Genomic DNA, 22,370 nt, shown 5'->3' with positions numbered 1-22,370 from the left:
ACCGCGTTCCATAGAAATATGGATATGAAGTCTAGTGTTTCGTACTCTACACGAAAAATAAACGAAGGATTTAACAAGAAAATCAATTTTGCTTAAATGTGAAGTAAATGTAAATTTCTGTTTCAGGCTCCCACCTCCGTACAAGGGTTCCCATGCCTTTACATCGAATGAAAGTACAATAGTTGGTAATTTATTACGAGAATACGTAAAAGGATTGCGTTAGGTGAAGTTGTGTAGAGTATTTAATGATGCGTCTTGTCCTCATCCGTTGACCTTGTTTTTAGCGATATTCCCCGGCTTAAATGAAAATTAAAACGCTTCTTATAATATTTGAATAAGAGAATCATATTTTATTATCGACATTCCATTTCACTTATACTACAATATACAAGGCATGAGATTCTACGTTAAGTAAAGCTATAGAAAAAATATTTGTTATCTTATTTCTATTCAAAATATATTTTAAAATAAGTGAATTACAATAAATATATGATAATTAGTTAAGGAATCTAGCCTTTGTCGTTACTCAAGGTTGCCAAAGTTGTTACAAGAAATTGCTAACGCGCTGTCATTGTAGATTCTTTATGACAAGAGGATGGGATAGGAATAGCTTCGTATTATCAACTTGTTTTTTTTTTTTTTTAGTTAGATCCTGAGCGATTTATTGAAATGTTAGTATGGGAAGGGGAAGAGCAACGTGGACGGTTGTTTCAATTGCGTAAGCCATTCCGTGTTCTTTATCGAAATGCAAATATTTTGGTAATCAACTTTATATCGCCGCAGATATTATCTCCAAAATCCAATTTTAATATGGTAATCAACCTTCGATGTATGGAACTCAATATATGAATTCTACAGTTATGGATAAAATTGCAATGACGAGAAATTTCTACTTACTTTATCGGTAAAAACTGTGATCACGATCATACCAAAAATAACTTTCTCAGAATCTGATAATGCTTTCTGTGGTACCCTTATCGACATCGTCGCCAACATCATCAGGAGCTTCTGTATAAATATGTTTTAAATATAAATTAAAATATGCCGTATAATTCATAGGAGTTGATATGCGATTTTTGCGCACTGGCAAACGTGGCGACAATGAAAGCATACTGGCCCACTGACCGTCACAAAGATCATCGTAACGCAGCAGGCCCACTTCTTGGCCGCCCAAATCACCAGGACCGCGACATTTAGGTTGACCGTCCCATAATTTCGTTGAAAATTCCCGTATCCAACGAGCCAAATATAAGGCACGACAATCGCAATGCCAAGGATTCTTATCCAATTTAACGGCCACCAACTTTATAAGATCTACAAACGCACTGCGCGGCAGATATTGTAATTTGTTAGAATCAATGCGCCTGGGCAAAAAAAGAAGAAAAAAAAAAAAAAAAACAACAACAACAACAACAATATATATGAGCATCATGATATAACATTATGGTAGAATGAATGATACGATACGCTACATACAGTTTTTCCAAATTTTTCATTGGAGAGAAAACGCGCGAATTAAAATATTTTAAATTGTTGTTGTTTAACATTAAATGCTTGAGATTAATAAGACCCTCGAAGTCGTTTGCCTCCAAGGTGGTAAGATTGTTCGAAAAAATTGTTAACCTTGTAATAGATTTCGAATTCAGGAATAAACCGTCCGGTATATGCGACAAAGAATTTTGACCCAAAAAAAGTTCTTTTAAGTTTGTCAGTTCGGCGAATGCGTGAGCATCTATCTGTTCATGTTTTAAAAAGTAATTAGAAACATATGCTTAAAATGTTCTGGACTGCTATTGCATATTCTATATATGTACATATATATGTGAATATTACTAGGTAATATTAGTAGGTAATATCAGTAATGATAATCGAATGATATGTAAATACCTGTGTTATACGATTCAGGGTTAAGTCCAAAGTTTCCAACAGGAGCAATTTCTCAAATATCACTCCAGAAATTGCAATTATGCGATTATTATGTAAGATTAAAGTGCGTAAACTTTTCAGACCCGAAAAGAAATCATCTGAAATTGATGCTGTAACACGTTTTCGCAATTTTATATATTGAATTCCAAAATCTTCTTTACTTGGTCACCCACCTATAGCATTCCATGAAAAGTCTAAAACTATTAATTTCTCCAAGTATACCATACTTCCTGATCGTAAATTTTGTACTTCGTTTTTCGACATATCCAATTCTTCTAAGGCTAATAAATCCTTAACTAATTCGGACGGAAAGATTTTAATTTTATTGTCGCTTAGATTAACAACAGTTAAGCGTTGACAATGATTGAAAAGACCCTGATGAACGTGAGTCAAACGATTCTTACTGAGATCGAGCAAATTTAAATGACGTAATTTCCAAAAGATACGATAATCTAAATCCTCTAAATGATTATATTGTAGACGCCTAGAATGAGAAATTTATATAAGCATTACATTACAGAGAACGGGTTAGAAAGCTGAAATACTTACAGCTGCGTTAAACTGTCCAAATCGTTGAATATATCAAAAGGCAGGAAATCCAATTGATTGTTGGACAAATCTAAATCTTCCAATAGTGTCAAGCCACGAAATGTATCCTTATGCAAGGTAGATAAAGAATTGCGTGAAATATCTCTTCGTTACATTAAAGAGACACAAATATTTGATTAGAAAATCGATTTCGTCACATCAAAAACAAATACAAAAAAAAATTGTATGTATAAATAAAATAAGACATAGCCGTAAACAATAATTAATGATCAAGCTAGAAACCCTTTAAAAAGTTAAAAGTTATGTCCAATAAAGATGATCCCTGGATTTCGAATATTTTAAGCAAAGTTTTTGCGGAAATAGAGATTAACTCTATTGAGTTTTTACCGCATACAAGCTAGCTTTTAGGCGAATCAAAACCGGAAGTAACAGCACATGTGAAAAGTCTCTCCTTTTTATCGCAATTTTTGAAATTATACCACCTCTAACGATGATCGCTAGGTAATCGGACGGAAAGACAAACTTAATTAAATCTATTTAGAATCTTAAGCTTGCCAAGTCATACTTCTTCACGGTCAAGAGGATCTTAAAGCTCGAATGCCCCCATTTTTTATTGTGTTGATATAAAAATTGAACTAAAGAATATATTAAAATTGATTGCAATTGATGGCAAACCTACTCGCCCTTATAACCAAGATAGCTAAAAACAATACAGTGAATCACGGCCAACCATTAAATAACCTACGCAAGTTCATTTAAAACCTTTATTCATGTAATGGTTTTTAAAAATAAGTTTGTATGGGAAATGGTAGGAAAAGTGGCCCGATCCGAATCATGGTTTGGAGTGCGCGTTTTTAGACGAAAATACGTCAATGCATCAAATTTCATCTAAATATCTTATGAAGGTTATGCACAAGAATACACAACAAACGGACGGACGGACAGACAAGCTTAAATCGATTGAGAAATTGATTTTGATTCGACCCGTATAATAGAAGATGGGGTCTATTTCAAGTCCTTCCGGTTGTTGTATATACCCGCACACACTTCGCAAGCACTTGCACCACAAATGATGATTTTGAAACAATTTTTATTTTATATATGAAAATAGACTTCCCTTCATTTTTCACTTCTATTACTAGAATTTATTTCCAGTTTTCCACTTTTCGTAAAATATTAGAACAATTAACAAATTATTTTGCTGGCGTCTTTTTTTCGGTATCTGCAACTTTCTCTATCTGCAATTTTTAGGGGGTCACAAATTCGAGCGGTTCGTATACAAATATTTTAACTATAATTACATTCTTGCCATTGTCGTGCACCTGTTTCCGTGTCTTTCTCTCGCTTGCAAATCGATGAATTTTCTTTTTTCCTACTGATTCTCGATACTCGAAAAAGGAACAAAGAGTAATTTCGCTTCTGGGCTTAGCTTGAGTTTTGTCCTTTTGAGGCGACTATTGTTGCGATTTTCTATCTTCTTTTTTAGCACACACAAGCTTCTTTTATACTTTTCTTTTTGTAATTTTTTCAGCCTTTCAAAAAAAAAAAAAAACCGTGACGTAATTAAAGCGATAAGTTTGAACAAAAGAATCGTTCATCAGTAGAAAGGAGGCTAAGACTTTAGAAAGATTTTGTAAGTCCTGAGAGAAAAAAAGCAATCATCTACTAAAAGGTACGCAGGAAGCCTTCGATAGCATTTATTCTTATCTTGAAATAATTACGGTTGGTCGTTGTCCAATCTGTTCTTTACAAATGACAACTCGAACTTTCCGTTATGTTTGAAAACAAATTTGTACCATTGCCTCACTTGCTAAATGTCGATTCGAGCTGAAATTGGTTAGAACGTATTGTTACGAAATTCACTTTTCTCGGATGCGGTTCGTATCACTGGATCGTGGATATTCTCTTTAAGAAAAACGGACTTGCATGTTCCCATGACAAGACTCTTTTATTTACAGTCAATTTGTTTAAGGGCGGAACTATTTATATTTTACTTTGGCAATACTCTCGACTTCTCAACTCTAATATTCTTATTCGACCGACTCTGTCTTCCGCAAATAGTCTATTTATATACAATTTTTACAAGCATATTACTATTACCTAAGGTTCATGGCTTCATTTTTAATCCGTTAACCTGCTTATCTGCTAATCGTTTTCCTCGGCCGGCAGCTGCATGACGCGCCGCGAATGTGCACTTGAATTTTCCCTCTCTAAGGAGTTTATTATTTGGATAAATCAATTGATTGAAATGAAGTGGATTTGGGATTGAAGAATTGAACAAAAGAAATCATAGATAATAATGGCATAACCAAAATTCATTTCAATGAAGGATATATTGAAGGAAATTTGATAGGAAGAAATAAAATTAAAAAACAAGTAAGAAGACCATTAGATACCCTACGTCACTTCGCCTAATTAACAGTACGCCAAAAATTATATATCTAATTTTCATGTAAATCCATAATTTTCCTGAAAGCCCGCATATTGGAAGATATATAAACGTCATCGTGGTCTAAATTTAATAAAAATAATGAAATTATTTGTTAAGAACAAGCCGCGAATTGGGTTTTGTCACCATAGAAGAATCTGTATTCATGAGAGCCCCTATATATGGCGCTGTCTAAAAAATACATCTACAATAGGTCTAGTTATTATGATTGTGTGATAAACATTTTTTCAAGATAACAATTTGACCAAAAAATAATTGGAACAAATTTGAACCACATAGGTCTATTTTTTGGACCCCACTCCATATAAAACTTCTCAATTTTGCAATGAAAATTATATTAAAATATAGTAGAGAAATGGTGCTAATCTAGCAAGAAAACAAATAACAGTACATGGTTTGGATCCCATAGGGCTAGTTTTTAAATTTGAACATATATAGCGTATATCATAAATAGTAAGCCCCTAGATGAAGAGAATTTTTCAATACTTCTCATGAAATGTAGACCTCCTCTATATGCAAAAACGGCCTAATTGTTAATGTTTTATGATAAAGGTTGGTTTATGATAGTAGCTTGACATAAATAACGTTTGTCATGCATGGCAAGCCCTTCAGAACACGTTTTAATTATTAATATTCAATCTTGAAATCGCTCCATAGTAGAAATTTAGCCAGAAAAATTTGGAAATCAGTCTAATCAATTATTAAAAGAAAACTCTGCAGAGGGTAAATAAATGGCAGTCAAAAAGGTCAAAAGGTTAAAGCTCCCCAGTCAAGCTACCTCCATTGTCGACGTGTGCCATCAAAAATGTATATGGTCTGGCACTGCGTATTGAAACACGACCGTCTTCCGAAGGCATTAGTTGTTGGCAGCGGAGAGTGAAATTAATTATCTTTCCAGATTCGAACAGGTCGTAATGCGCTCTTGATTGGTACAATCAAGACTGCCTTGTTTTTCATATAACATTCCCGTATGTAAACTGTTTTCCATTCCTCGTTATAATTATATCAATTTCTTCAAACCAGGTTCGATTCCGTTCCCTTTTAACAGCGATTCGAAAATAGAAATTTGATTCAATAAGTTTTTCAATTATAATTCATGTGGAATAAGTTAACGAGTTTCGGGAACTACTTTTTCGCCTAATGTTTAATTTCACATATCATCAGTTGACGAATACGTCGGAATTTTGTAATGAAAAACGATCGAATCATTTGCGTGCCTGTGCGTAGTTGAATTATTCGCTTTCATAAAATATCTTCATCGTAAACATTGCGATATTTTTCGCATGCTTGTGATGCGAAGTGATGTCATAAAATATATCGAATTTCGTTAGAATTTCAAAAGATTAGAAAGATTGCTTTTGGCTGAATTAAAAACTTTTACAATCGTTTTCCTTTCCCTTCCTGTTTTCACACGTACGAAGGCCTGGCTTGATAGAATTAGTATTGACAAAGTTAAAGGACCTTAAAATTAGTTATTGACAAAATCGCTACAAATTTTTTTTTTTAATTCTTTTTTTCTCTCTCTCTTTCTCTCTCTCTCACTCACTCTCTTTCTCTCTCAGTCTCTGTAGATATGAACTATGTTACACAGAATATACAAAAAACCAGTGTGCAATCTCGACCAATTTGAACACATTTTATAGTCTTCAATATTAGCAAAATTTGATGATAATACGTTCAACTCTTACTTACATTGTTACCATATTAAGGGGGATAATTTGCATAACTGGGACTGTTTGTAAATTTTTATTCCAACAAGTGAAACTTTTCGTATCCGGATTGCAACGACATACGCCGGACGTGCAATGATTCCATTCTTTTTGACTACCGAGTACTAAATGCCATACGGGCTGCTCAACCGATCGTAAACGACTTTCAATTTGACGAACCATTTTATACAAGCGGCTGCCATTATTCTCGTCAATATCATTTGGGGTGGAAGATGACATTTTGAAATCTGTTTTGTTTTCTTTCGCAATTGATCGACTTTTCGCAGTGTTCACTATTACAGCTTCGCCGCTCAGTGATGCTTTCATCAATAGAAATAATTGTGAGATTATTTTTAAAGCTTCACAAGCATTCAATGAACAATTCTGCGTATTGGCGATGGCCGTAGGCGTTAAATAACGTTTACGAAATTCTTCAAATGTATCTGCGTTTAAGGATAACGTTACGGGTTGTTGTGTATGCATTAATTTTATTTTTCCGATAGAAAGAACAATAAAGTAGACAATAAACGTCAGCGTAGTCTTTGTCTTCATTTTGTTTCTTATATATAGATTTTTTTTTACTTAAAACTTTTCTTTAAATGATTTTATGAGAATATTTCAATAACAACTGATAAGCTCTTGCCCGTTACATGTTATATTTATATTTTTATTCTGTGAAAATTGTCATTTAAGCCAATACTTTTATGCTAATTTTTAAACTTTTAAATGAGTGCACTTTTCAATTAATTTATTGCATTTTGAAGACCAAATTATAATTTTATAAAAATATTTTGCTAAGTGAACTAAAGCTAGAATCGTAACAACAACGATGCAAAGTAATAAGAAAATTAATTCATTTTCTAAATTGAAAATGCAAAAAGCACAAACAAAGCCCAAAAAAATCTTTAAATTACACTTTCATAGTCAAACAACAATCGGTTATGTGTGTGCCATTCAAATAAAGGGTGAATGACCGTTTGCCTAATTACACACCTACAATTACATCCATATACATGTAAATAGATCTTGCAAATGCCAATACATTTATAATCCGTAACCCAGTGAACAGCTGGCACATCTTATTTAGTGATAGTCAATGGGCGAATGCAAAAGTATGCGTAATTGCCGGCCAACGACGTTGTAAAAACCTAAAAATATACCTTGTTTTTTTTTTTTTTGTAATTTGAATTTTGCTTTTTCGATTGCCGGCAAAGATAACAGAATAATAATAATCATAGTATAGTGTGTATAGTATAGTATAGTACAGTATAGTATCTAACAGTAAGGAACTTATACAAAAAATAAATATTATTTTCACGAACATGTGTTTAATTTGAAAGCACTCCGTGTAGCTGATGAAACTTTGAATCGAAATAAAGAAAAAGTCCACTTAGTCCACGTATCTTTGGCCAACGAAGGATGAATTAATTGCAAAAATATTGAATATTGCCTGACTGGCGAATAATTGAATTACGAAATTTGATTTTTGTTAATTTTCAACCAAAAAAATAATATTTTTTTCGCCATTCCACCGCCGTAAGAAACTCGAAAGCAACGCATGAAAATTTCTTGAAGTTATGTTGCGTATCATTTAAAAAAAACGCATTCAAAATTTTGAAACTTGTTCTACACATGTTTTTTTAATAAAATCAATTTTTTAATAACTTTTATGAGCAGTTTGGTATTCGGGGACCATCAATTGCCTTGCCATGCTCCAATATTTTTTTCCATTCTCTTTCCTCGGGCAATGTTTACTAGGAATAGTCACTTTGACAGCAATTGTCAAAGACAAAGTCTCCTCCTTTGACATTTTACATCTTGAATTAAACAAGAAAAAATTTATGGTTCTATAGTTGAATTCATTATACCCTACCCCACATTTAGTACAGGGTATATTAAGTTAGTGCGTCGTCGCATGTAACATGCAGAAAGGCTGAAGACGGCACCTTTCATTATACCGATCGATTCCGGATCATTTTCTGAATTTATCTAAGCCTACGTTTGTCTGCCTGATGTCTGTCCTTGTGTTCTTTTCTTCACCCATTCAGTCAGAAATTTCCGAGATATTTTGCTGAAGTTTAGTATATGACATGCTTTGACCCAAGGACGATCGATATTGAAAATGGTTTAGATCGGCCCACTTTTTCGATCACTTCCCATACAAGGCCTATTTTGAAAAGTCATTACATGAAAAAAAAATGCAATATTCAAAATTTCACAACAAAATTCGCTCTGTAATAGTAATTGCATATTCTAAATTGATATGAAAAATTTGGTTCGGCTAAGCGAATTTTTTGAATCGTCGCTCATATAACCGTTCTTACGTAAACTGAAATTTTTTGTAGTAAAATTGTATATTGTTTAATATTTCATGGAGAAAATACGTTCGTAATAGTAAATCGACATAGAAATCAGTTTTACCGAATTTGGGCTACATAGGTCTATTTTTTGCATATCGCCGTATATGAGGATACTTCCCGTATGTGCGTTTTCATGAAAAGTATGCCTTTGCATGAAAATGATGTGTAACTTTTGGTGTATTATTAACAAAATGAGTGAATAAATATGTTAGGGCAAATGGGTATCTAAAGGGTATCTGAAGTTGGCCTTGCCCTCTGTGTATGTTGTAGCTTTTCGCCAATAATATACATGAACTATGCGGTAAATGGTAGCGAATAAAATTTTTTTTTTAATTTCTTATCGCACTTGAGATTTGAACCCACGATTATTGAGTTGCTAGTCGAGACTCGTGCCTACTCGGCCACATACATTAACTGTATAATTTCTTATTTTATTTGTATTTGTGTTTTTATTTTTGTTTACCTTAGCAGAGACGCGAATCAAGTGTGAAGATAGCCCAACTGTTAGTAAAGACAAAAGTGTACAATAGGCTAACTTCTCGCCAGTTAATAGTCGATATGCCAGAGTCGAGATACATAATTACGTTATATAATTTTACTGGTCCTAATGAAGGTGCTTTTGAAAAATATCCGGTCAAGTTTAAAAAAAAAAAAAAAGAAAAAATATTGAAACCATTTGATATATTATTCAACAGTCTTCAGCGTTATGTATATACTTTTTGTGACTTGTTAAAGTAATTGGTTTTTCCCTGCTTGGCCCCAGATAGCAACAAGATTGGTTACCTTTGATGTGTGATATTTTTTTCGTTTTTTTTTTTTTTTTAACAATTTTTGTTATTTTTTATGAAAACCATGTTTTGCAATTAACGATAAAAGATATATCTTTAACTGTTATCTACTTCATCCGGTACCATATGGCATCGTTATGAGGAAATCATACCAATGTATAGACATCGATGACATCGAGGCCTTTCGAACACTTTTAGTTCAAGTGCATTATTTCAACAGAACGTAATGAAGATTTTACAAAATTACTTACTATTATTACCAAATTATTTGATTTTTATTAAAGTTATTAAAGCTGATAATGCGATCATTGGTGAGAAAAATCAAAAAAAAAAAAAAATGAGAGAAAATTAAAATAAAATAAAGAGAAAAGAAAAGAAGAAACAAAATATTTCGATACATAAACGTAAAAGCGTATTTTACTTTATCGCAGATTGCACAAGTCCTGACTCGGTATTCTCGGTATTCAACGAGCCTATTAAATTATCTCTGAGAGGCATTATCAAAATTTATGAAAATGTCACCATTGATGATGTAATTACGACTACCAATAATGATCTCAGTTACAATTACATTGATGCCCGTCTAGAATATTCGACAAGTGATAATCATACTAAAAATTTGGTTATATTTGCAAACAAATACTTTGAAAATTACGCTAAAGAACAAACCGCCACAAGAATAACATTAAAAATTGGTTTGCAGTGCGACATGAGTAGGGAGAAGACACTGGTAAGATAAGCGACGGTAGTCGAGTCGAATTTAAAATAAATTCATTCTTCCTTTTATTATTAATAATTTAATAAAGGTTTTCTTTCAACCTTTGGAAGAAGGCAATTACTTTGATCCCGTATTTTCGCAACTAGAATATGAGTTTATTGTGCCAACTCCCATTTTTGTCGGGTTCGATTTGACCGTATTTCAAGCGATATCAGCGACGGACGATGATTTGACGAACAATCAAATTTCTTTTACATCTGATAAATCATCAGCTTTATATGATATTGCGGTTGGTATAAAGAATCATCGAGCCACAGCTGATAAGAAAACTTGTTTTGCTAATTTAATAGTGAAAAGAATTTTCATGGAATTGCCGCAACAAATACAATTTGATATCATCGCGACGGTAAGTGAAAGAACTGAGTTTGCCTCTACCACTGCCAAATGTGTAAAAGGCCAAAAGAAATGTTTGAGTCGTGCCTTGTACTTGTATTTTCTTCCCATAGCATTTGCTTATTGCTAACTAATACTGCAAAGTGTACTCCACAGCGATGCATTCAGACAATGCCTTAAAGTCAATGGCATAAGAGAAGATACTTTCTGCATATATCTAAGGAAAGGATTTTGTGAACTAAGTACTGACGCTGAAGTGAACACAACATAGTTTTTTTCAAATTTCAAAAGTTCAGCGGAAGAAGAAGGAAGAATTTTTATTCTTACTCTACTTGCTGCTATAAGCAATCAACGGAATTCATTTGCCCAATGCAGGCAAATCGTTCAGAATTGATTCACAGGGGAAGTGCGCGTCTTCCATAGTGACAATGCCTTATCACTTGATGGAATTTTTACAGCATCCGCTGTACTCTCTTAACGGTGTAAATATGACATTGAAAAAAGTCTGTGAAAATCATTTGATATTCACCTTCAGCCTTGGAACTCCAGAAGTTTTACAACGAAAGACTGAATAATGTTTCTAATGATCCTCCAAAAAACATTGCAAAACGTTATCGATCAAATTATCGTATATTTATTTTAATAAAGTTCATGAAAATTGTCCTCGAAATTTGAATTTTGAAAAAAAAAAAAACGCCATGAAGTTGAAGTTCTTCGATCTAAAACATTTTTTATGTTTCATTAATGCTTTTAGTCTAATAATACATTGTTGAGATCGTTTATGCACTTGGTTAATGAAATGTAATGTTTCTCTTGACAGGATAACGGTATACCACCACGTAGCTCTAAGGCTGTAATAAAAATACGTGCAGATCCCTTAAATAGCCTACCTATTGAACCGAAATTTATACAAACCCTTTATAAGGGTTTTATAGATTACGATTTTCGAATGAATCCGTTAATTATTGAATTGGAAAACGGCACCTATTCGAAAGATGTGCGCTTTACCCTACTTGGCAAAGATGTCGCAGATTATCGACTCAGAGATAAACATAACGGAGTCGTACGTATAGAATGGAGCCCAAAAAATAAAGATAAAAGCATAATATTACAAAGAAAATCATGGGAAATGGAATTGAAAGCACAGCACCAGAGGCTCAGACAATCTAGCCAAACTGCCATCCTAATCGAATTGGCTGATTTTGAAGGTCTGTAATATGCATAAAAATTTCTTTTCTTTTTTCATAGGAACTTAATTTTTCAAATTTCTTTTTCTTCTTTTCTAGGAAATTTTCATTTTATAGATGATACATACGAAGGATTTATCAGTGAATCTGGAAATTTATATATGGATGTAATTACGTTCAATCCTAAAATTTATCAAGAAGAGATAGAGTTTAAAGTTGATATGAATGCTTATCAATTGCCTATAAAGTTGAAAATTTTTAAAAATAATATCACTTTGGAATTATTAGATGCGTCAATTGTGAAATCTATGAGAACTGTGCCATACGTTAAGTTAAGCTTGCAGGCTGCATGGTTGCATTTAAAAGCCAGCACTCAAGTAATAATAAAAATAGAGCAGCCAGGACTTGACTCAAGTCATGCTAACGGTAATCATGTCGAAAAGACGGTCATGTTCAAACACATCGAAGAAGAGCGATACCATTTTGGAGTTTTGAATTTAACCTTCAATGAAAATTGTGCATTTCTTGTAATAAGTCAATGGCCTGAGGACAAGGGTAACTTTTTGATATGCTTAATATCGTTTATCGTTTATCTCTACACATATTTTCAATTTTCTTTGATTTTTTTTTGTTTTTTTCTTTGTCTAGAATTTTTTTATTTAAACGAAAGTTCTCATAGCTTAGATTTGATACCGATCGATCGTGAAGATCAAATATTTGAAAATGTTACTAAACCTCGTATTATTATTAAATTGAAATTAGTTTGCAAAAGTTTAAATCTCTCAGGAAGTGAATCGCAATCTTCCAATCGATTTTTATCCAGATTTGAAGAGGAACAATTCAAGTTTAATGAGCACGATATACCATATTCATCGTCCTGGATGTGGTTACATTTAATTGTAGACGATATTAACGATAATGCTCCAGAATTTCAAGGAATAGAAAATGATTTACTATTGGGTTATCCTGCTGCAAACATGCCGTCGTTCATGTATCCAGAATATGTAATACAATTAAATGCTATCGATAAAGATATTGACTTGAATGCTCAGATCGAGTACAAAATGAAAGATAATTTCTATTTTGGCATTGAAAACAAAACTGGGAAAATATATCCCATAGCCAATGGCCTGAAAGTGGGTGAAAGCGTCAATTTAGTAATTCAAGCTACCGATCGCAATGGTCAGGGTTTGACCAAAGAATTGCGATTAAATATTATAGCACTTTCGGAAGTTTTTTATAGTTTGCTAACTTTAACCGAAAATGTCAAGAAATCTGTTGATGAAATAACGCAAGAGTTCAATCATATCAGAGATTTAAGAATACAATTGATCAAGCTGTCGTATGTACCACGGCCAATAAAAAAAACCCCAAAGAATACAAACGGTTTCATGTACAAAGCGTGGATTTGCGCTTTTCAAGATAATCAACCGATTCTTAGCAAAAATCTAAAAAAGTGAGTAGATCTCTAGGCGCGCGCATAATTTAATAAAAAAAATAAAAAAAATATTTATTTACTTTTACTTATTTATTCTTACAGGAGACTTAACATTACTGCGGATTATATAATAAACTTGGAGAGCTTTGAAGAAATTAATTTATCTCATAACACTAATCAGAGTTCTTCAGTGTTTGTTAACTACTACTTGGTTTTCATCATATGTTTATTTATTGTATATAGCGGTTGTATGGGTAAGTTTTCTCTTTGTGTATTTATATTAATACATTAAATGATCGGTGGATACCGAACTAATACAAATAATGATAACGTTATATATAATTGTAATGAGTGAAACAGATATAAACAAGAAACGGATATAATCTGAAAAGTGAGGGGATTCGCTGATTCTGAACGAAGAACACAAAAGCAAAGGTATTTTTTTTTCATTTGATTGCGTTATCAAAGCTGCAAAAGCTACTTAAAGCCCTCTATTAAAAGCTATTCTCGCCATTAACACATTCCCCGGCACAGGGTAAAAACTCTGCTTTGCTTGTTAAAACTCATTTGTAAGTCAAGATCAACTTTTTTCAATTAATTCATTCAATATTTTACAATTAATTGTTGTTAACAATGTTCGAACAAATGTAATGACATTTATAACAAAATATTTGAGATATGCACCGATAACAGCGCATAGGATAGGATATTGCGGTTAGCTTTCAATGCATATTTCAATCGCAATATGCGTCTTTTCTTTGCCATGTTTAGATGTTTTGTTGTTCAGTTATTGACGACTAAAATAAAATAAATACTTTCTCTCATAAATAGAAAGAAAAATATGTGTGACAAGACAGGGCAGGGCAGGACATATTAGCAACTACAGGCCAATAGCCAATAAGTTCCCTCTTGCAGGAATGGACCCAATGAATCTGAATTTTCGAGTACTGGCTTCATCTTCGGCAAAGAATGCGTTCAAAATTCTGTCGCAATGTGCGAACAGAATCTGATTGATTTGCTGTAAACCCACGCGACCTTAAAACTAATAATAACAATAATTTGTTTCGTGGCAAGTTTGTGTATTCACTAAGCTACAGACATGAAACATACGATAATCGCTATGTCTCAGGCGTGCATTAAAGCGCGAACGAAATCTATTCGAATTCACTTTCGAATTTCATTTTGTGCTTTTCTTCCCTTCTTATTATAAGTTTTGAGAAAGCTGTAAAGCTATGATCAAAATTGCACTGTGTAGTTAACTAAGCAGGAAACTGGGACACTTGAATTTAGTTAGGCAACGTTTTGCTCAGTCATCACCGGTTTTGTAATGCGTTGGAAATTTGCATTTAAAAAATGCACTTTAGTTGAATCAATATTTTGCGGAAAGGCTGACTTTATCTTAGGATAGTTGTGATTATTTGAAAACGGTTAAGGCATTTCTCTCGCTTAATGTAGCACAGATTGGCATTGCGATTTAATCAAAGTTGATATTTATTCATTAATTGTTTCATGAACATAATCTAGTAAATCTTAGAGCAAAAAATTTCGTACCAAAATATTTATTAAGGTTAAGCTTCAGTAAACTCATGGAAAGGATATCAATGCAATCAATGCAAGATTTATTAAATCATTTTCAATGGATAAAGCATTATTTGCATCGTTTAATGCGCCAAACAATTATTGAGAGAGAGAGAGAGAGAGAGAGAGAGAGAGAGAGCGAGTTCGCTCAATGGTTCCTTACAAACGCTCGATTAGCGCTTCGCTAAAAATTTAGTAATTTTTTTTTTTAATCTTTGCTTAGACTTGAGTTCCATGCGAACGGCAATTATCACAATAGAAAAGTTTCAAGTACAAATTGACATATAGAGTGAGTATGTATATTGTGTAGATTATTCAAGTTAAGCGATCGGCATAGACCGCAATTACGTTTTATTATGTACTGTTCTGGAAAGCTTGACTTCAAATCTTCCCTTAATCATAAATATTAATAACGACAGATTTGATGAGAAGGGCGCATATGTGTCTGACATATTGAGTGTCGTTCGTCAAGTGAAAGCTGAAATTAGTATAAACAAACGTCTTAGAAGAATATTTATTATCAATTAGGATGACGCCTATCACGTGACAATTCCATATTGTAAAAAATTGAAGATATCATCAGGTACATATTATTATTTATATCGATTCCAGCCGTTTACGAGTATAGACATCGAACATATTGATTACATTGTTCAATCAACGATTATGAAAGAAATGTCTATGGGCGCATAAAAAACCTCAAAAGCGATTAAATGACGTCTTTAATCGGTGTTTTTGATCATTACAAATAAAATGATAAAAAAAAGCACACACCTAGCCTTTGGGAATGACTGTAGGAATTAGTAATTAATGGTAGATAGTGGGTATCCAATCAGTCGGTCGTATCTTAAGGAATGATCGTTACTTAAAGGTCGGCGTTGTTAGTATGTACTTAAAAAATAGCAAAACGTGGTACAAGGGTATTCCCGCGTATAACGTGCTTTTACGACCTCGTATAAACCAAATTATCAAACATTTTTCTGTTTTCTGGTATTAACGAATCTTTTACACGTGAAAATCATTATAAATTTCACAGTACAGAAATATGTAGGAGGAACAATCCCCGCGTTATATAGGGGGAATGTTCGCGTTATACGGGGGATTGAAATCGCATAATATGAAAACGCGTTATAAGGGTACCGCGTTATAGGGCGGATTACTGTAGTTTACATCAATCAAGAACGTAGTTGAAATGATTACATTTATCGAAGTGTAGCTAAATAAGATCGTTAACGATTGAGGGTAACGTTAAAGTTTAACGATTGCGTTTTCTAGCTTAATCTTTATATTAATTTTTTAATGTAATTCTCTGCACATCTTTTATTCTTTAATTGTAGCTCTTTTAATTTGGTATTTTTATTGTACTCAGAGTGCACTTAAGTGTAATACAATACCAGCAATATCTTCACAGTATCTGCAACACAATGGCACGAACAACGACACAATCATATCGGCGAGTTCTTCTTCTTACACCGAAACAGACAAAGCTAATGACTGTTTATCAAGAAAGTCATCTCAGAGTCATATAAAGTTCAATGATTTCATGAAAAGTGCTGCTATTGAAGAATGTCAATAGTTGATGATGATGATTATAAACGATAAACACATAAACGTCAGATATTGTCTTAAAACTTTTTATTGTAAACAATTAAAGTTCTTTTCATTTCAACTATGAATAAATCTTATAAAAATATCTATGTAAAGGAAAAATTTTAAACGAAAATTAAAAAAAAAAAAAAATATGTGAAATACTTGGCTAACTGTGAATATATCAATTCGTTCATCCATGCATAAGACGAAACCTATTAAGGATGGATTGCTTCGGATCACTTTTACACTACAGTACCCCAGTACGGTAGAACCTTTTATTTCAGAAAGTTGTCATAAAAAAAAAAATTCCAAATTTCAAAACTTTTTCGCCAAAGATCACCTACTAATTGTATTTGGGCGTATTAAGTTGATGTGAAATTTTATATTAAATGGGGCAACTTTTGCAACTACCTCCCATATAAACGTTCGTATAATGACTTAAAAACACATATATGATAAAAAAAAAAGTTTATATTTTTATGTTTTACGATGAAAAGCTTATAAAGTATTGTAGAGTAGTGATCTACTATTGGGTACCACTCAGCATAAGGGCATTCAAGGAAAGTAAATAGGCCAAGGCCGAAGTGAATTCTTGCAAGAGATTGAATCTTTATGGAGCAATTGGCCAAGGAGTAGAGCTGATAAGAGTATTGCAGATTTCCTTCCACAATTTTCATTTAAACTTTTTCCGTCCAATGTATCTTCGAAGATCAAATATATCCATGGTATCACCTAAAATTAAGTTTGTAGAATCTGCAGGCCACGTTGCTCGATTTGCTTGGTCGTTTTTCAACAAATCGATATGATTAGAGAGCCGAAGCCTTTTAATTTTTTCTCCGCATGTAGCGATGGTGGTCTGTAATTTGCTAATGGTGCTTTAGCCGGAAGTCGGTGTATTCCGAGGGATTGCTTTTAACGGTAAAAGAAAGGCAGATTATCAGTAAAAACAAAAAAAAAAAAACAGTCTTGAGTTTCTCTTCACAAGCTAGGCTCATAGCTTGAAAAGTAGCGCGGCCTTCACTGGTATTAGTTGCTATTTTCTTAAATTTTCTTAAACGGGTATATTAAGTGTGTGCAGACGTATGCAACACTCGAAAGTGGTTGAGATAGACCCACCATTTATTATACCAAAAAATCATTCCGATTTGATTTAAACCTGTGTGTTCGTCTAATGTCTGCCCATCTATTTTTGTGTTCAACCTACAGGTCGCAATTTTTGAGATATTTTGATGAAATTTGTTGACTTGCTTTGATCCAGCGACGAACACTTTTGAAAGTCCGGCTCGGCCCACTTTTTCGACCACTTCCTATATAAAGTTCTACTTTGAAAAGTCGCTATGTGCAAAAAGATTGCAATTTTCAGCACTGTTTAACAAAACACGTTGTGTAATAGTATTCCGACATTCGAAATACATACGAAAAAGTTCGTTCGGTCGCCGGAATTTCTCATAAAACCATTCCTGCGGAATCTGAATCTTTATATGGTAAAGAGTGTAATTTTTCAATATTTCTCAGGAAATGTGAGAACCTCTGTATGCAAAAACGGCCTAATTGTTAATATTTTGTAATGAAAATTTGTTTATGATAGTCATTTGACATAGATATTAAGTAGGCCAAATTTGAAACACATGGACCCTTCCCCCTCATAAGGTTTGCCAAGGATAGTAAGTAAGCCCTTCAGAACTAGTTTTAATTTTTAATATTTAATGATGAAGATCGGTAAATTAGTAGAAATTTTAGCCAAAAAAATGAACAGTACAGAGTTCAGATCATCTAGGTCTATTTTTTAGCCCTAACATATATAAGGATTCGCATGATAAGCACGCCCTTATATGGAGAAGAAGTACAATTTCTAGTTTTCTATGCCTGAAGCTGACATTTTTTGGAAGTAAATTAAGTTTGCTAAATTTGGATTTCATCATATGATGCGGGCTTCCATGAAAAGCATATTTTTGCATGAATGATTTTGTTCTTCACAAACTGTATACACTTACACTATACTTTGCTTTTGGCATTTATGTTAATTGGCTACAAAAATTCCGTGATTTTAATTTTATGAACATAAGACTTGCATTCTACTTGACTTTGATAATTATTTTATTATTTCGCTTTAAAATATGTTTAAGTAAAAAGACGCAAATCTCCAAAATGTGGCTTCTTCCTCTTCGGTACAAATATTTGTCTATATGTAATGGCGAAAAAGGTCAGCTAAATGATTCGCAAGACGCTCTCGAAACCAAGTTAACATCATTAAGAGGGTTCTCTCTCCAACTTTGCCGAGTCATTGAAAATGTGTGTGGTCTCACGACAGAAGACGACGTTCTTCGTATTGATCAATTCTGAACAATTTACCTGCATTGAGCGCTTTAATCGCATTAATTGAGAGTTGAATCGATCGTCTGGTGCGAACGGGAGAAGCCCATTAACTATAATTGTTTTTCAATGCCACGAAATGCAACACATCATCACGAGTCACGATCTTTTTCGTTCATTATTGTCACATGTGAAACGTTTGTTAACGCTGGGCATCAATCTCTTCATAAATGTTCTGATTTTGTTTCGTTGCAACGGGGATTTTCGGATGGATATGCTGGCTATTAAATTTTTCATTGTTCATTCAACCTTCTGCAAACGCTGAGAAACTATTTTTCATCCAAAATTTAATTCCGCAATCATGTTATGATATAAAACGTGTCAGTGTTTTTCAGTTTTTTAAAGAATCCAACGATTATTCGACCAAAAAGCAAAGCGTCTTTAACGCGGACCCATAAGAAATCTATAAAGTGTCAATTGCTTAGCCGAATAGTAATACTAAAGTTAAGTGATTTTAAAGCGATTGACTGGTGAAAACACGACAAACTTTTTCATCAAGACAGGTTGCCACAAAAGTCTAAAGAATAGGAAAATTGCTTTATATAATGAAGCAATTTGTAAACAGTGAATACGCAATTTAGGAAAGGTACCCTGACTGATAGTATGGTTTTGTAGTAAAAGAGACAAAGACAAAAATTTTCATTTATCGAAAAAAACAAAATCAATAAATCAATAAATAATAACTTACTTCACATAAGAGAGACAATATGGATCTTAAGTTGCACACAACATTTATAAAAAGTTTTAAGAAAATAATAATAATTTCTTAAAAGAAAAAGTTACAGTTAAGATCTGAGGGGGTAAAAATGTGTTTTTTTTTTTTTTTTTTAAATTTAAGAAGGGTTTAATTTTTTGATCGCAAAAAGAAAATCTTATTAACTGCATATTGAATATTTTTCAAATTTCTTAACTTGTAATTTACACTGTATTTATATATATTAGAGAAATAATTTTTAAAATCGCATAAATACAAAGTTTTCATATTTATTATCTTATCATTATTAAAATGATTCACACAAAAAAAAGAAAAAAAAAATACAAAAAACAAAAACTAAATAATGTTTGATAAGAAATCACTAATAAGAGGTAAGTAAATGAAGAACAATGAGAACGAGTTAAAAAAAAACAATTAGCAAAAAAAAAAAAACTTTTATTTTCATTTTATAAAATAAAAAAACAAAACAAAAAAAAAATTAATAAATTAATAGCAAAAAAAGAGAAAAAAAAAATAGTAATAACTTTGGATTTAATTTTAACCTTAAGGCTAATATTTGTTAAGCAATTATTACAAAATCAGTTTTTCCATTATTTACGACTGCATTGCACAACATTACTCAGCCTATCCCTCTGTTCTGCCTAACACTTTGATGAAATAAAAAATAGCTTTGGATGGATTGCATTTTCTTCGAAGCTTTGAATAAATTAAAGTTTCGAGGCAGATCTTTACTTCCCGCTCAGTATGTTATCGTGCATGCCCACTTCAAGTTAAATTGTCTGCCTGTAGAATAGTGTGACATTTGGAAAAAGGTGAATAATTAATTCCAAAGGGAAACATGTAATCAACCAAAGCAAAGGCAGTTGCAAGCAGACAAATATTTAGTGAATTGTATGCAGCTTTCCTTGTTTACTAGTACATCAATCACCACGTTACGCGGCTAGACAAGTAATGTTACATTTCTTTTTGTAAAACTCGACTTTATGGAACAATTTGTCAATATATGGGGCTTAGCTCTTGTAATGTCCCCATCATTTGATCCAAATCTTTTTCTCTGAGGTATATTTTTGGAATTCGCTCACGATTAGTAGTCTCTGCTGGACATGTTGCAAGACTAGGTTGGGTGAGGCAGCGATTCAAACATCAGTTTGTGCAATTTTGCCTACCGTAGGTTATTGCAGTCATGGTCTGATGATACCGTGCATTGAGTTTGCCATTCGGGCCGATTTTCGATAACATTCGCTCTCAATCGAACAACATGTTCTAGATGCAATTCACGGTTCGTCGTTAACCTTTCCTGAAGGTAGTCAAGTTACAAGCCTAATCTGACGGCGGGCTTATAAGCCCCGCGCTTTTTATCGTTTCGCATAGCTTTCAGCAACTTTTCCCATGAATCGTCCGCTGTCACAAGCCGTATAAAAAGTTCATTTCATTACAGTTCAAAACAGTGCCAAACAGGGCCCCCTAATGCGTTTACATTTTTCTTTTGCTTTTCTTCTTTGTAAGTCTTGTGACGACCACAAACCAATCAGGATTGTTGCAGTGCTTCCTCAACATAAAAGTAATTCATATTACCTGAGTATTTAGGTGTATTTCAGCGTAAGCTTATTATAACATTACGCCTCCGTTGGATGCATTCATAGATAGACTTTTGCATTTATTGCAATTTTTCTTTTAATATATGCGTTGAATAAAATTTAAGTTAAGAAATAAGAATAATTTAGCTGATGTAATATCAATTTGCAATTTAAAAAACTCGCATAACTTGGTAAAATCATTGTTTAGCGTAATTAAAAAAAATAAAAATAACAATTGAATGTTCATTTAAACAATCGGTGAATTAGACAATCACTTGTGTGCTTTTATTTAAAAAGTTTTACTTTGAAGTTTATTTTTTTATATTCATTTATTTATTCATTTTTTTTAACTTTTTGCTTTCTTATACATACAGTATAGCTTCTTCAATTTAAAACCCCATTCTAAATAGAGAATATTACGTGTTATGACTCTACGCACAGTGGTATGGAGTAATACGAAAAGTTATTATTATTATTATTAACTTAGCCACAGAATAAATTCTAAGACTAAAGTCTTAAAGCACTAGCATCTAAGGCTTTCGGCTTTATCTAAAACTTTTGAGGTTTGAACCCACGACCATTGAGTTGTTAGTCGAAACTCTTGCCTACTCGGCTACTCAGGCGGATAGTACGAAAAGTTTTTTAAGAATTTACATAAATAATTACCATATATAAATAATGTTGAGAGTAAATAATGTGGGGCAAGCTGTTGTCTTCTCTCCTATAACTCAACAGAGCGTTAATACATTCTGTATAAAAAAAAATAAATAAAAAATGACATTCCAAATAACTCCTATCGTGTGGCAGTTAAGCTATAACAAGCCCAGCGCAGATCGAGTTATCAAAACATTTTTCATTGTCTTTGCGAGTTTCGGTGAATTTTTACCTTTGAATCTGTCAAAAATCGGATAAAACCGTATCCGATAAATTCGACATTTGTTCAATTTATTTCTTATCTTTATTTCTTGTTAGCGTGTTGACGTTGCATCTAAAATGTCAGCTCGAATATTATAAAACACA

General features: G+C 32.9%; 2 protein-coding genes across 4 annotated transcripts; one reads left to right on the top strand and one right to left on the bottom strand.

Moving 5' to 3' along the window:
• Positions 1-377: 377 nt before the first annotated feature.
• Positions 378-7,244, bottom strand: LOC119631728 (leucine-rich repeat-containing protein 15). Of its 3 annotated transcripts, none has more exons than XM_038024185.1 (7): positions 6,617-7,244; positions 2,476-2,619; positions 2,100-2,410; positions 1,888-2,036; positions 1,477-1,736; positions 898-1,364; positions 378-822 (listed from the first exon to the last, which is right to left on the bottom strand). In XM_038024185.1, exons 1-6 carry the CDS (start codon positions 7,183-7,185, stop codon positions 944-946), a joined length of 1,854 nt encoding a protein of 617 aa, XP_037880113.1. In that variant the 5' UTR covers positions 7,186-7,244; the 3' UTR covers positions 378-822; positions 898-943. The 3 variants fall into 3 exon arrangements, with proteins under 3 accessions (XP_037880113.1, XP_037880114.1, XP_037880111.1); XM_038024186.1 differs by having other exon boundaries at positions 378-1,008; positions 1,126-1,364; XM_038024183.1 differs by having other exon boundaries at positions 378-1,364.
• A 1,940-nt stretch (positions 7,245-9,184) lies between these two features.
• LOC119632345 lies at positions 9,185-16,671 on the top strand. The gene is made up of 9 exons (XM_038025197.1): positions 9,185-9,188; positions 10,066-10,092; positions 10,213-10,511; positions 10,588-10,905; positions 11,713-12,100; positions 12,179-12,634; positions 12,728-13,535; positions 13,620-13,771; positions 16,433-16,671. The coding sequence occupies exons 1-9, from the start codon at positions 9,185-9,187 to the stop codon at positions 16,669-16,671; spliced, it is 2,691 nt and encodes an 896-aa protein (XP_037881125.1).
• Positions 16,672-22,370: the final 5,699 nt, after the last annotated feature.

Source organism: Glossina fuscipes, unplaced genomic scaffold (genome assembly GCF_014805625.2).
Source record: "Glossina fuscipes isolate IAEA_lab_2018 unplaced genomic scaffold, Yale_Gfus_2 1, whole genome shotgun sequence".
In the NCBI taxonomy this organism is placed as follows: Eukaryota; Metazoa; Arthropoda; class Insecta; order Diptera; family Glossinidae; genus Glossina; species Glossina fuscipes.
The sequence above is the reverse complement of the archived record's forward strand: the minus strand, read 5'-3'. Positions and strand labels throughout refer to the sequence as shown.